At 39.5% G+C, this 14,279-nt stretch overlaps 1 protein-coding gene and 2 long non-coding RNA genes across 3 annotated transcripts; all 3 read left to right on the top strand.

The window, feature by feature from the left end:
• Positions 1 to 1,916: 1,916 nt before the first annotated feature.
• On the top strand, positions 1,917 to 4,341 carry arsia (arylsulfatase family, member Ia). Its single transcript, XM_026358146.1, has 2 exons — positions 1,917 to 2,230; positions 2,879 to 4,341. The coding sequence occupies exons 1-2, from the start codon at positions 1,917 to 1,919 to the stop codon at positions 4,275 to 4,277; spliced, it is 1,713 nt and encodes a 570-aa protein (XP_026213931.1). The 3' UTR covers positions 4,278 to 4,341.
• A 1,075-nt stretch (positions 4,342 to 5,416) lies between these two features.
• LOC113161094 lies at positions 5,417 to 7,879 on the top strand. Its single transcript, XR_003298726.1, has 4 exons — positions 5,417 to 5,767; positions 5,990 to 6,060; positions 7,367 to 7,450; positions 7,525 to 7,879. It is a non-coding gene; the product is annotated as an uncharacterized LOC113161094 (long non-coding RNA).
• An 866-nt stretch (positions 7,880 to 8,745) lies between these two features.
• On the top strand, positions 8,746 to 9,270 carry LOC113161095. The gene is made up of 2 exons (XR_003298727.1): positions 8,746 to 8,862; positions 8,964 to 9,270. It is a non-coding gene; the product is annotated as an uncharacterized LOC113161095 (long non-coding RNA).
• Positions 9,271 to 14,279: the final 5,009 nt, after the last annotated feature.

Here is a 14,279-nt window from a genome sequence, read left to right as displayed (position 1 = left end):
ATAAGGATTAGTAGATGTGGAATGCAAGCTCTAAAATATCTGTGTAATGAACCTGTGAACATCTTTTGCAGACTTATATGAACTGAGTGCCATTGAACAAAATTTCTGTTCAAAGTTCATAATGTTATTATTTGTAGTAGCGATGTTAGTGACACCTCTGGCCTACTGAGTTACAACCTATAAATATTGCTTACTTTCCTAAACACACACACGCACACACACACACACACACACACACACACACACACACACACACACACACACACACACACACACACACACACACAGATAACATACTCTGCAGCTTGCTGACATGTTGCAAACTTACTATGATCAATAACATTAACTTAGTGTGATTGCACAACAGCTCTGGGGTGTTTGGTGAGACCTTCAGCTGTTCAAGCTGCTCCCTCTAGGAAAACTACATAAATAAACAGGAGGGTGTTAAACTTCAGGTGCACCTCAATCATTTTTTTCTTCTCTCTCCTTCCTGGCTTGACCTCAAACTCAGCAGATCTGCTCCAAAGATGGCTCTTCTGCTGCCGGGCAAACATCCCTGGCCGCAGCCTTGTGCCCTTTACAGGAGACTCATACTTCCTTTAAGTCACAGGCAACAACGTGGCCCAATATCGACATTTGCAAGATGTGATGTTTAACCTTCTTGTATGTTTACCACCTCCTGACTTCAGCTTTAATTATTTTGTGTGGTCTTTGTTACCTTTAGCTAATCTATTTTTATATGTTGAAACAAGAACTTGCTTCACTACAAACACGTGAACCTGAAGATTTTTTACTGACCTTATAAAAGTCTGTGAGCAACGATTGGTCCCGGTTCAGTGTGTGAGCATCACACCAGAAATATAACAATGTATTATATCTTAAAATTGACCTAAATGTACTTCCTATTTTTCCTATTAATTGTTTTTTTACCTTGTGCACCCCCAGACCTTCCTTATTTCCAGTTAACATGAATCTACAGCATAATGAAGGTCTACAGACAAAATGTGGTGCAATGAGGAGCTGTAGCTGAAGCTGTGCAGCCCTGCTGCTTTCCACTGAGCAGTTGGATGATTTGTAAAGTGGTTCTTTGACGCCTGGTTGGAGATGTTATCAGAGTCAGAGTCTGCTCTGTCTCTCTCCTCAGGTCTGCAGTACTCATAAAACAGCAGGAATAATAAGAGAGTGTTTGTGAGCGCAGTGGAGTGGAGTGGGGAACAGTGTGTGTGATTGTGTCTGCAGGGCCCCACAGCCACCCCAAAACCCAAATCCCCCTCACACACGATGTTTTTCTGAGGGTCTTTCTGTAGACCCTCTGTCATCCATCGCTAAACCAGGTCAGATAGGAATGTTTTTTCTTGCTTTCTAGTAATTTGTGAAGTTGGCAGTGTGGTTCATTGAAATCAAATTACCTTGAAACAGCCTGAATGGACAGGAGACTGCATGGCGTGATTCTTCTGGCTGTGTACGTGTTCAAAGATGCCTTTGAACTGACTGGAGCAAATATGCATTTGCAACAGAACTACATTCCTTAAGTTTAGGATTTAGCAAAGTGACTCAAGTTGGCAATTAATGTGGGATGTAAACTTGCCATTAACACCTGGATGTAGTAGAAACATTCCTGTGTGTTTTTTGGGTGGCGGAGGGCTGGTGTTATTTCAGTGAGGCAGCAAGGCAAATGGGCGGGGTTATGGGATCACTAGGGGAAAGTGAAACGCTTGCTAAGGAGGCTGAAACTGTTTGGAAAGTCAGTGGTGAGGATGGATGTGTAGCTTTCGTGTGTTTCTGACTGCTCACTTGCCATTCAAAAGAAGAAGGTCCACTCAGAGGATATCTTTCATCTTGCTTCTGCATAATGATTTGGTGACGAAAAAAACTACACAGTAGCCAGTCTGACATATAAAAGTGTCACAGGAGCCATGGCAACGACAGCTTTGACGGGTTTCTCCATGATGAGCCTGCTCAGCCTCGGGTACCTGACTTGGGATCTGATGAGTCCTAATCAGGTGGAAAATGAACCAGGCCAAACTTTTGGAGGCAGGCCTTCCACTGCACAGCGTCCTCACATCATTTTCATCTTGACAGATGATCAGGGATTCAATGACATTGGTTATCACAGCTCTGATATCAGGACACCCACGCTGGATAAACTGGCTGCTGACGGAGTAAAGTTGGAGAATTATTACATCCAGCCCATCTGTACCCCATCCCGCAGTCAACTCATCACCGGCAGGTAAAGTGTTAGTAGCATTGTTTCTTTTTGTCTGTTTGTTAAATTTGAGATGAACACTTGTTTAACTCTCAATAGTATTACTGATTTATAGTGTGCAACAATAGATGTAAAATAAAGCACAACCAACACAATAGGACTTCATTTTGTAGCTATAATATTCTAATGAATGGGAAAATCTAATTTAAAACATAATAATAAAGATAAATAAATACATCTTACAAAATAAAAGCGGGCTAGTCTTCTGGACTGTTTTAAATTGTATCAAAATAAGCTTTTGTCAAAGTTTGCACTTTTTTTACTATAAAATAAGGAGCTTGATCATTTATTTTGCCTTTAAACCTGTAAACTGCAAAGCTGTAGATTCTCATATTCCCATATGTTAATTGTTCTAAACACTTCTCTCTCCAAAAAAATGTAAAATTAAATGTTGTCATGTGAAAGTTCAGAATATATTTTAAATTGTAATTAAAGTTTAAAATATAAAACATCAACTTGAACATGTGAATTATTTGACAGGTTTTTCTAAATATATTTATTTAGGCTGTGACGATAAAGAGTTTGTTGACAACATTGTTAACTACATATGAAATTGAGGGAGAAATCGCACAGCTGACCTTTTGACAGTTTTCTCAATCATTACCTTTACAGGTATCAAATTCACACTGGCCTGCAGCACTCAATCATTCGTCCCCGACAGCCAAACTGCCTGCCTTTCGACCATGTCACTCTGCCACAGAGGTTGCAAGAGCTCGGCTACTCCACCCACATGGTCGGCAAGTGGCACCTGGGCTTCTACAAGAAGGAGTGTTTGCCGACGCGTCGTGGCTTTGACACATATTTTGGCTCTTTAACGGGCAGTGTAAACTATTATACCTACAACTCCTGTGATGGACCTGGCCTGTGTGGCTTTGACCTCCATGAGGGAGAGTCGGTTGCCTGGAATCACAGGGGCAAATACTCCACCCATCTGTACACGCAGAGAGTCCGTAAGATCCTGGCAACCCAAGATCCTCATTCGCAGCCACTGTTCATCTTTCTGTCCTTCCAAGCAGTTCACACACCCCTGCAGTCTCCACGGGAATACATCTACCCATACCGTGAGCTGGAGAACGTGGCACGCAGGAGATATGCTGCTATGGTCTCAACTGTAGATGAGGCAGTTCACAACATAACATACGCCCTACGCAAGTATGGTTACTATCAGAACAGTGTGATCATCTTTTCCACCGACAATGGCGGTCAGCCTTTGTCTGGTGGCAGTAACTGGCCGCTCCGAGGACGTAAAGGCACCTACTGGGAAGGTGGTGTCCGTGGTCTTGGTTTCGTCCACAGCCCTCTGCTGAGGAAGAAGAGGAGGGTGAGTAAAGCCCTGGTGCATATTACTGACTGGTACCCCACACTGGTGGGACTAGCAGGTGGCAATGAGTCATTGACCAAAGGAGTGGATGGATATAATGTTTGGGAAGCCATCAGTGAGGGTAAAGAGTCTCCCAGATTGGAGATCCTCCACAACATCGACCCTCTCTATAACCACGCACGCAGTGGCTCCCTGCAGAAAGGATATGGGATATGGAATACAGCTATTCAGGCGTCTATACGGGCTGGGGACTGGAAACTCCTGACAGGAGACCCTGGCTATGGAGACTGGATCCCACCACCGATGCTTCCAGGTTTCCCTGCTGAATGGTGGAACCTCGAGCGACACATTGTACCCCGGAAATCACTGTGGCTTTTCAACATCTCTGGAGACCCTTATGAACGCTTTGACCTTTCTGAACAGAGACCAGATGTTGTCAAAGAGCTTTTAGCCAGGCTAGTGTACTACAACCGGACTGCTGTGCCAGTGAGGTACCCATCAGAGGACCCGCGGGCTGACCCCAACCTGAATGGAGGTGCCTGGGTCCCCTGGATGGGAGACGAGGAGGAGGACAACTGGCACCGTGTTTACCAGAAAAAGAACAAGGATTGGAAGACAAAGCTTAAACTGTCCAAAGGCAACTCATTTTTCCGCAGACTTAACACAAGAATCATGTCCAACAGGATATAAAAAGGGCATGACTTTAAAAAAATGGTTTGAAAAAAAGATTTCTGAAAGACCAGTTGTCAGTGTGACGAAGATCCAGTTATAGCTGTATGTTGAGTCTGTCTGGACCAACTGATTGACTGAAATCATTCAGTGTAGGTAATGGATTTGTAGCAGGTTTATGCAAATGTGTATGTGACTAAGTTAAAATTATGAAAGAGAAAAAGAAAAAATGTGAGCCGGATTATTTTGCAAGATAACACAAGTACTGTATGTAAGCAGATTTTCAGTGTTTTAGAAAATCAAAATCACTGTAATCGACAAAGAGAAATCATGTACAACTATTTGTAACTATGATGAATATACAAGATGACTACCTCTGTGTTAATGTGACATTAGTTGCAAGTTTTAATTCCATCCTCAAAGTCACTGTCAACACCTTTTCTTGTCCATTTACAACTGATGAATCACTTCTAATGTCATAATAGGGTCCTCTTCTAAAATGTGTGTTGTAAAATCCTATTCCAGCTTTTACAGTAAAATTGTGCTAAAAGCTTTTTGATGAAAGTAGAGTTCAATGCAGACATTTCTCACCACTGTTTAACATTACTAACAACACATGCAAAGGGATCAGTGAAAGGCGTAAATGAAAATGATTTGCGGAGGGCTATTAGATCGTATTTTAAGAAGCACTGGTGGTAAATTCTGCTCCTCTTCATTTCCTGACACATATTATTTGATGATGTCAATTCACACTAGGGTTATATACTGCATTCAGTCAGCCACCTTATTTAAACCAGATGCAAGCTTTTTGCAGTTCTTCATATTGCTGGTGGTTATGTTAAACTATAATAGATTGAGGTTTTCTCGACTGTGAAATGACAACTCTGAACTCAAATGTGCTTCAAAAGTATTAGAATTAAACACTGGATACAATTCAAAGTATTTAATATTATTAGTTCATGTCAGGGTTAAGGTGTTAGGAGATAATCTGTGATAGTTGTTGTTCCTTGAGATCCGAGATATTTCCCAGTGGACAGTGGGGCTGTGGATTAATGTGCAATAAGCAATAAACCAGGAGAGTGAGAGAGCGAAATAGAGAGAGAGAGAGAGAGAGAGAGATAGGTGTGGCTGCAACGTGGTCATCAACCCAGTCGAGCAGCTGCACGATGCCGCTGCGCCTCCGTGTGACAGTGGTGATCTTCCTCACGTTTGTCTCCACGGTGCCAGCTCCGGTCGGTTCGACTCCGCGTCTCCAACACGGACTGTGGTGGTATCCTTAAGGTCGATAAACATAAACAGCTGTGGATGGTTGCTGGTGTGCTGATGCTGGATGTGGACCGTAGAGTTTAAAGCGTTTGGCTTAAAAGCTCAGAGTCAACAAGTTAAAATCCAGACAATAATCTAAACGATTCAAATCGTTGCGCAGCGTAAAACTCTGCAGAGGAAAAAGAGGAGGAGCAGGAGACTGGATCCAGAACCACAGACAGCAAAAATAGAGATGCAATAATTTAGTAAGTACTGTATCAGCTTCCTTACTTTGGGTCAGATAGAAACTCAACCTGTTTTTACGTGTTTCTCATGCAGTTTTTCATCACATAGTCTGTTTATGGTTTGTGCATAAAATTAGAAATTACAACATAAGATTATACAGGTGCAGGTGTTCCTGCTTCATGTGGTCTGTTGCTCTGCAAATTTTTTTTTCTTCTGTGTGTATTGTGGTGGTGCATCTCCAGGTGGGTTTCGCTGACCTTCCACTTCAACGCCTCCTGTGAACTCTCTCTGGTCAGGTTATAGGAACCGAAATGTAAGTAATGCTTTTCTTAGCTACTAAGTCTGCTCTGTGATGAGTTTGTTAATGTCATACATGACGTTGTCCTGAGAATCCTGGTGGACTGTAGGCCCCCCGAGTTGAGCTCAGCAGAGTGATCATGCCAGAAGTTATTTCTACACAGTTTAAAGTTATATTTATTTTCACGTTGTATTCAGACAGACATTTGCTCTGGGTTAAAATATTGCTTTGATGCAGGCCTTTTGCTGCACTTACTCTTGGGGATGTGTTTCAAGTATCTTTCACGTACATTAAATACTACCTCAGGAGCTCAGGTCAAAAGCTTGATGTGTTTAAAAACTGCTGTTTAATCTGCTGCAGCAGAGCAACTAAATCCAGCTTCTAAACAGATGTCTGCAGTGAGAGCTACATATTCAGTACGTGTATGAAGGAATCCGAAACAAATCTTCAAAGGGAACTGGTAAAAAACGATTCAAATGGAAATCCACCCACAGAAGAAGGAAAACAATATACACTGTAGTCCGTGACTACAGATAATTTTAAATTAACAATGTGATGTGTGATTTCCATCTCTAGAAGGCTGATGTGCTTTGGTTTGCAGAGTGTGTAGCTCTTGTGTATCAGGCTGCTGTCTAGTTCAGTGAGACCCCCTCTTCTTCTTATGAAACTAATGTTAATATCCACCACTAATAAGACCTCCATGTACTGTATGATGAAGGCGCCTACCAGAATGGCTTCAATGCATGATCAGCTTGCTCCATCATGAAACCAGTTGTATGCTTTTTCTTAAAGAAGAATGCAGACGATTAATTTGCTATTAATGCAATTTTGCCCACATGAATTCTGCTTTTTTTTTTTTTTTACCAGTTCACTGCATCACATGTGTACGGGCATTTTTATGTTCACTCTCACTTCCATTTTTTTGAGGACATCAATATGCAAACAAAGCAACACAAACACCACATCTGTCTTCACAGTAGCGGCTTTAACATGTTGAAACTGCCACCCCTGTCACACATGTAGCTGGTCCATTCAGTTCAAATCAGATTCAGTTTCACATGTGTGATTTCAACAGAAAGGGTGGAAAAGATTTCACATGTAGGTATTTCCTAAGATCAGTTCACACACAGCACGGTATGTTGCTTCAGGCTTGTGTTTGGAGGGAGAAGTGAGACAGTTCATTTCCTGCCCTCTAACTCCTGTAACAAACCCTTTACACATATACAGTTTCCTGTTAGTATCTGGCATAACCTTTCTGCTGAGGTTCATCATTGATTTATATCAGTAGCTTTACTTTATAGCTTCTTTTAATTTTTTTTAGAGGTAACAACGTTTTTTGCATGACAAATAAGGATGGAGCAAGTTCTACTTCTTCTTCTTGTGATGTTACCAGGTGGAATTCATGGTAAGATTTCATTATTAAAGATTAAACACAGGTCAATCAAAACCATCATTTCCATTTCAATATGTCTTCCACAGCTATTTTTTCAGCTCCAGCTGCTGAGACTAAATGTGATGCCACTCAGAGTCTACACACACCGTGCACTGTTGTTCTTGGAGGATCTGTGTATATTCAAGTGATGACCAATGCTAGTGGCCTTACTGTGCGGTGTAAGAAAGTGCAGCACTCTGGATACGCAACTGTTTTCGGTCTGAAGAAAGAAGAGGTGTCGATAGAGGAGAAATTTAAAAACAGAACACAGTTTTTTATCAACAATGGGACGCTCAAGATCACAAATGTGGAGAAAAGTGATTCAGGTCAATACTTCTCAGAGGTCTTTGATCTAAATGGGATTTTTATTGAGAAACAACACTGTTCAGCTGGATGTTCAAGGCAAGTATTAAAACAAGTGTCGCCAATCTTTTGAAAATGCAAAACTCGACGCACCAGTTTGTGCAAAAGAAGATGAAATCAGAAAATATCTTTGTCATGTCAGTCATGTTCTTTTTCATACTGTTAATTCAGAATGAACAGTCTACTGTACGCTGTTTATCCAAGTATCAGCTAATATAAAAGGTGCTGCTTCCAAGAAACACACTACTTAAATTTTTTATTTTTATCAAACTGCACAAAATGATAATGAGATATATCTGATTCCTGCATTTTATAGTAGAGCATGTTCTTAAATGTATGGTCAAACCTTCCATTTAGTCAGTCATTATTGCACAATGCAACTTATGAAAAGAGTTTAGAAAAAAAGTGGTAGGTGCGGTTCCCTCACAGGAACTGGTTGTGGTTTAACGGGAGTTTTCAGTATTTGTCATCTTGTGTGTTACCTTTTTTTTCAGTATGAGGCCTCATAGCAATAATTTATTATCCATGCCTGCTGTAGAGAATTGGGTGGTGCCAAATCATGACAGGAAGTGTGAACTCTGTTTGTAGTGTTTTGGCTAATGTTGGTATTGTTTGGTATTTTAATGCAGCTGTGTAGGATGATGTTGTTGGCTTCATATATAATATTGTGCCAGAAAATTTAGTGTATGGAGCACTTGCTGCTCAGCGTCATGTTACAGTGTGGTTGGTGTATGTTATGTTATTTACTACAACATCTACATGGATTTTGAAAGAGGACTGTTTTTTGTTCTCATCAGTTATTTCATCTGAAATGAACAAATTGTAATATAAAAAGACTAATCTTTTCCCTCTACTTGATATACATGTAGTAACTTATATTTACCAATGTGGTCTCTTGTCACCAGAATACACCGCATGGTCTCTTGTCACCATGCCGACCCACATACCAGTCGCAGTTGGTTCTGTAGTCGGCATACTGCTAGTGATAGCAGTGATAGTTTGCATATGTCGTAGGAAGTCAGGTAAGACTTGCCCGTAATAAACCCTAGCAATTAATGACAGCATTTAAATCAATACTATTATATTTTTGTGAAAATAACTATGCGGTATTCTCTCTTTTCAGCACCCTCAGGTAAACGATCCTCTTCTTCAATTTGAACAGTTCCCCAGTTGGCGCTGAACCACAGGCTCCAAGAACCAGTACAAAACAGACGCGTTAGAGAAATGCTCATTCAGATTTTACTGGATGAGAGTAAAGAGGTGTAAATTCTTATTTTTGTCTCCTATTTGATCAAAAATAATTTGATGTATAGTAATATTGTTGTTGAGTCAACTGTAAACAACAAGATATCTGTCTAAAGCTTTACTTAAGTACGTGTAAGATATGTGAGTTTAATTTTTTTAAACCAAATTAAAGTTTTCAAAATTCAGGATGTGTCTTAATTGTTATCCTTCACCCATGTTTAAAATATGGTTGAATCATTGATTAAAAAAGAAAACCGTGATATAGTATCTATTATCAGAAGTTTGAATATAGTCTTAAAACTTTTAAATAAAGGCTGAAGTTGCTGTTTATGTCTCAGTCTACACCATTATTAGTAGTCTGATAAACAAGGCTATGTAGTACAGTATTATTAAATGTAACAAAAGATTTATTAATGTAAACAAACCTTGAACAGCACCACAAACCATTACTAAATATGATGTTGGTACTGACTTTAAATAATATCAAGAATCACATAGCTAAAATATTTTTTGTCTGTCTGTTAGTTGATGCTGATAACTGCTGATAACTCATAACTCCTGCAGTGCTGTGACAACATATGCTTAGTTTGTTTTAGTTTCACTCAAATTATGTCACAGTCAAGTAACATTTGTTTACTGTATGTAATTTTTAGCTTTTGTTCACAGCATGAATGGAGAAATCATGAGAAGACTGCAGATCTTAGTTGCAGAGATGGTTGCTGTAAACACCATAAATATGTAATTTGGTGTAACAGAGATTAAAGTTAATCAGTGCAAAACTCAACTGAAACCAGAAAATGTAAAAAAGGATGCAGTGCACTTCTAACATACATGGTGGATTTTGCATAATATGGACACTTTAATTATACCTACCTGGACTTGGTGTTGATCAGTCTACGTTTGGAGGAAGTGGATTTTGTAGAATGCAGCAGAAAGTCAAGAGAAGGTCTTTGTGGGAAAAGTTCAGTCTATTGTTTGATATAGTTTTGTATCACTTCCCTCACTGGTTCTCCTCATAGAGCAAGATGAACATACTACATGAAACTTCAACCATTTCAAGACTTCTACATTATCTGGTCTCCAGCAACCTATTTGAGGGCACTAGCTCAGTTTTCTATGACGCATTATTTTAAGTAAATTCACTGAATGTGCCACTTAAAGGTTTAACAATCTGCACAATATAAATGTGTAACAATATGAATTAAATTCTGCTTCCTTCACCATGTTGTGGATAACAAAACAATAATTTATGTATGACGATATTGTTTGAGGTTTTAAGGGCACTTTAAATAATAATAATGTGTAGAGAAAGTTAATCTTTGTTTATATACAGGAATATGAGAATTAGACACCAACACGATTTCAGTTATAGGTTTACACTGATTTACTTTAAACTCTGTTACACTAAATTACATATTCATGGTTTTGACAACAACTGTCTATGCAACTAAGAACTGCAGTCTTCTTATGATTCCTCTATACATGCTGAAAACAAAATAGTACTCTAGTTTGAAGACTGATAAATAAAATGTGTATGCACTGATAGTATACTCAAATACTTTACTGTATTTTGGTATCCTGCACTGCCCATCAACTCCTGCTAAAGCCTTTCACTTGAGTTTCATTAGATGATGCTGAAGCTATGCAACACGGCCTACATAGATTACATCATAACAAAATTATTTAATCGTTCTTCTTTTTTTTTTTGAGCTCTTAGTGTTAACTTGCTCTGTGCTCTGCCTGTATAAAAACATATACATATGTTTACTTGTTTCACTTCTTCTTTTAGTTTTTATATTTAGATATTTTTTGTCAGCGGGTAATTGTTGTACTAAGGGCTCACTGACATGCTTTAGCGTAGGCGTGCATGAGCCAGATGATGAGGATTGATGTAGGGTTTCTGAGATGTTTGTCCTCATGCCCAATTCTTCCGTCTCTGCACTGAACTGCCGAGGTTCTGTTACTGTAGGAATCTGCACAGATTTTCTGTTACCAAATAACCTTGTGCAGTGAATCTCTGAAGAGTATATGCACAGTTTGACTTATTTTGACTGCATGTAATGCTTATGGTTGAACCTGAAGGTCTAACCGCAGTAAAATATGTCTGCAAATTTCATTTGCACTCAGTTACTATGAATACAGAGGAAACAGCAGATAGAGACAAAGCTGAATCATAGTTGGAACATGATGATACATCAGAGGTAAAAATACACCATAACTGAAGACATCATCGGAGGATGGACTTATAGGGAAAGTGCACAAGTTGGTAAGGAAAATCCTTTCTCACATATAACTTTGTTAAAAAAGACAAAAACACCAATAATACAGCATGGAGGAAATAATTAGATTAGTGTAATGAGGTACAAAACAGATAAGTTATTTACTCCCTGTGATGAAACCTTTTGAATCAAAAACCTGAGCAGAAATAATGTTGCTGAATATGAGATTTGAAGTCTAATTATTTAATATAAATCAAACCTCCACATATATGTTTAACCATTTAGTTAAGTTGCTTCAGTATTGCTCATGACTGATGACTTTGGTGTTCCAAAAGTTGAATTTCAGACGTTGTCAGTTTTAGCAGGTATGAGGTTTCCTTCTACTGGTTTACAGAGGCATTGCAGTTTTGTGTTTTATTAACTGATGAAAAAAAAAATTGTTTGTTTTTGGGCATTTTCCTTCAATCAAGTTTTCAGTGGAGGATGATATAATCTAACAAGAGGACAGAGAAAGAGGGGGAGAGCTACAAAAGCTTTAAAACACGACCATCACAGAGAAACATTATGAGCTTTACACAGAAATGTGAGTAGGTCTAAACAGGTAAAATGATGCAAGTGAAGACCCTTGATGTATGGCACTATGTCATGTCAGATAATGTTTTTTTGACAAATTAATGCAGAAAACCACATGACATCTGTCAGTTTCAGTTTAAGAGATCTGTTATTGTATTTGTACCTGACTTTGCTGAAAGAGGAATATACACATCTTAGAAATGTCTGCCCTCAGACCTTTTTGTAAGCTAAAGGCGAAACCACTTCCTTTTCTTAACTCTCTGCTCTCAAATAGATGAATATAACAATGCTAAACATAGTCACAGTTTTCACACATTTACCCCACAGGCCAAACACCATCGGGGCACATTTAGGGGCATGATGCACATGAGAGCTTTGTCTGTAAGCTGGTAACTGGGCCAGCAGCTGCTGATGGAAACTGTGGTTAGGCGAAAGGTGATGCTGCTTGGAGTCTCTCAAGGTGAATTGTTCAATTTATGTTATTCATATTATGCACAGTTTGTACAGTTTGACATCATCGTGATGGGACATTTAGGATTGTGGACAGGACATTTGGTCTGATCAGTCAGAAATGATGTCAGCAGTATCTCTAAGGAAGTGAACATGCTTATGTATGGTGAGTGAGATCAGGAGTAGAAAAGAGCTGATGATGTTAACGCTGATGATGTCACTGTCTGTTTCTTCACCCACAGACTTCATTAGTACTGTAGATAAGGAGATAGACCTCCATGTCAGAAAAAGGTAAAACACAACATAACCTAAACAACAAGAAGGTTTCAGTTTATCAGTGAATGGAATTAAACTCTGTCTCGGTTAAACATAAAGGTAACGTTATTGATTTGAGATGGTTTAAAGAGGCACAGGTCAACTCATACAGCTAAGATACATACTTATTACTGGTCCTTCACAACATTCACATACACACATAGTTTTTATTGAGAAACAAACAGTTTTTTTAATATTAGGTCTAACATGCCCCCAATTCAAATAGTTAGTGGTTTTAATTCATGTGTAACATATAATGCATCAAATACATGTGGTCTGCTCAGTCAGAATGTGAAAAAAAACATTACAATAAATTGGTCACATCACATCACTTGGCTGTTTTGGCAGTTGTTAGTTTCAAATCATCTTTGTGACACCAAATCAGTAAAACGCTACTAATTTGGTTCACTCTCACCAATGTTTCATCCGCAGCAGACAGCTGCATGAATATGTAGTGAAGCATTTAGCAGCTGAGGAAATGCAGCCAGAGTGTCATGGTTCAAGCCTCAATTTCCTGTTTCCTCCTCCCAGTCTGATTGTCTTCACTCACCTGGTTTCCCCCACACTACATATACAGGCCTGCTCGTGACAACCTGAGAACAACACTATCCAGTATTTTCATTTGGACTGACACATTTTGATTTTTCTGACTCTGCCTGCCCAGGACCCCGTCTCTTCCCTGACCCGCTGCTGCTGTGAGTTCTGTTTATTCCCTGTCATTCCCCCTGCTCACAGTACCAGACCTGGACCTGTATCTGCCTGATTCCCCTTCCTAGATCTGCACCCCTTCTACCCTGTCTCTGTGGGATTCCCCTCACCAGACCTGAACCTGCCTTTGCGTGAGTGTTTTTCCCTGATCTGTTCTCTCCCTCATTGTTCCTGCCCTGTTTCAACTCTGTGTGGACCTCCCAGTGTTTTTGACCTGGACTGTCTATTGTGTTGTGGATTTTGCCTGCTGGACTTCCCTTCAAACCTTATAAACCTTATAACCTTGTTCTGCCCTGTACATATCCCCGGACTTCATTGGCACACTGTTTATTGGAGATCGGATTCTATCATTATCTTCGTCATCATCATCAGTGTTAGATTTTGGACTTTTTTCGACATTGTGCTTCTGCATAGTTGTTACTACTCCCCTGGACACTCTCCACTGTTGCCAGCCACCATTCTTAGCTTTCACTGTCCCCATCTGGTCCACATGCTCTCTGTTGGTCGGCCATATTGGTTGTGATGTCACACCACCACTTCCTGTGACCAACTACTTCTGGTTCTGCACTGAAGAAGTTTCCTACAAGTATCCATCAGATTTATTCCCCGGTACCCTTGTTGTTAAATAAAACCTTAAAACTCTTCCTGTACTCTGTTTTATCTCTGGCCATGGAGTCATCCCTCCAGAATAAAGTAAATATTGGACTGATTCATAACTTCTCAACTAATTATTTCAGGGTAAAGTTGGACCAACTCTTTTATAGAAAAATACAAAATGAACATATTTTAGTTGTGTGTATTGTATTTGTGTGTGACTCGAGAATAGAAGCCAGTTTTCTTACTGGAGACTTTGGGTGCATGTGTCAAAGCAAAAGAGGAAGTCAGGTGATCAAATTATGAAGAGACAAAGTTTGCATACACAAACAGAA

This window comes from Anabas testudineus, chromosome 10, assembly GCF_900324465.2.
Source record: "Anabas testudineus chromosome 10, fAnaTes1.2, whole genome shotgun sequence".
Classification (NCBI taxonomy): Eukaryota; Metazoa; Chordata; class Actinopteri; order Anabantiformes; family Anabantidae; genus Anabas; species Anabas testudineus.
This window is presented reverse-complemented; position numbering and strand designations above follow the sequence as displayed.

Excerpts from the sequence above, each read along its gene's own strand:
- arsia (XM_026358146.1), top strand. The coding sequence starts at position 1,917 with ATGGCAACGACAGCTTTGACGGGTTTCTCCATGATGAGCCTGCTCAGC. Across the intron at positions 2,231-2,878 it reads AGTCAACTCATCACCGGCAG|GTATCAAATTCACACTGGCC; the intron begins GTAAAGTGTTAG and ends TTACCTTTACAG.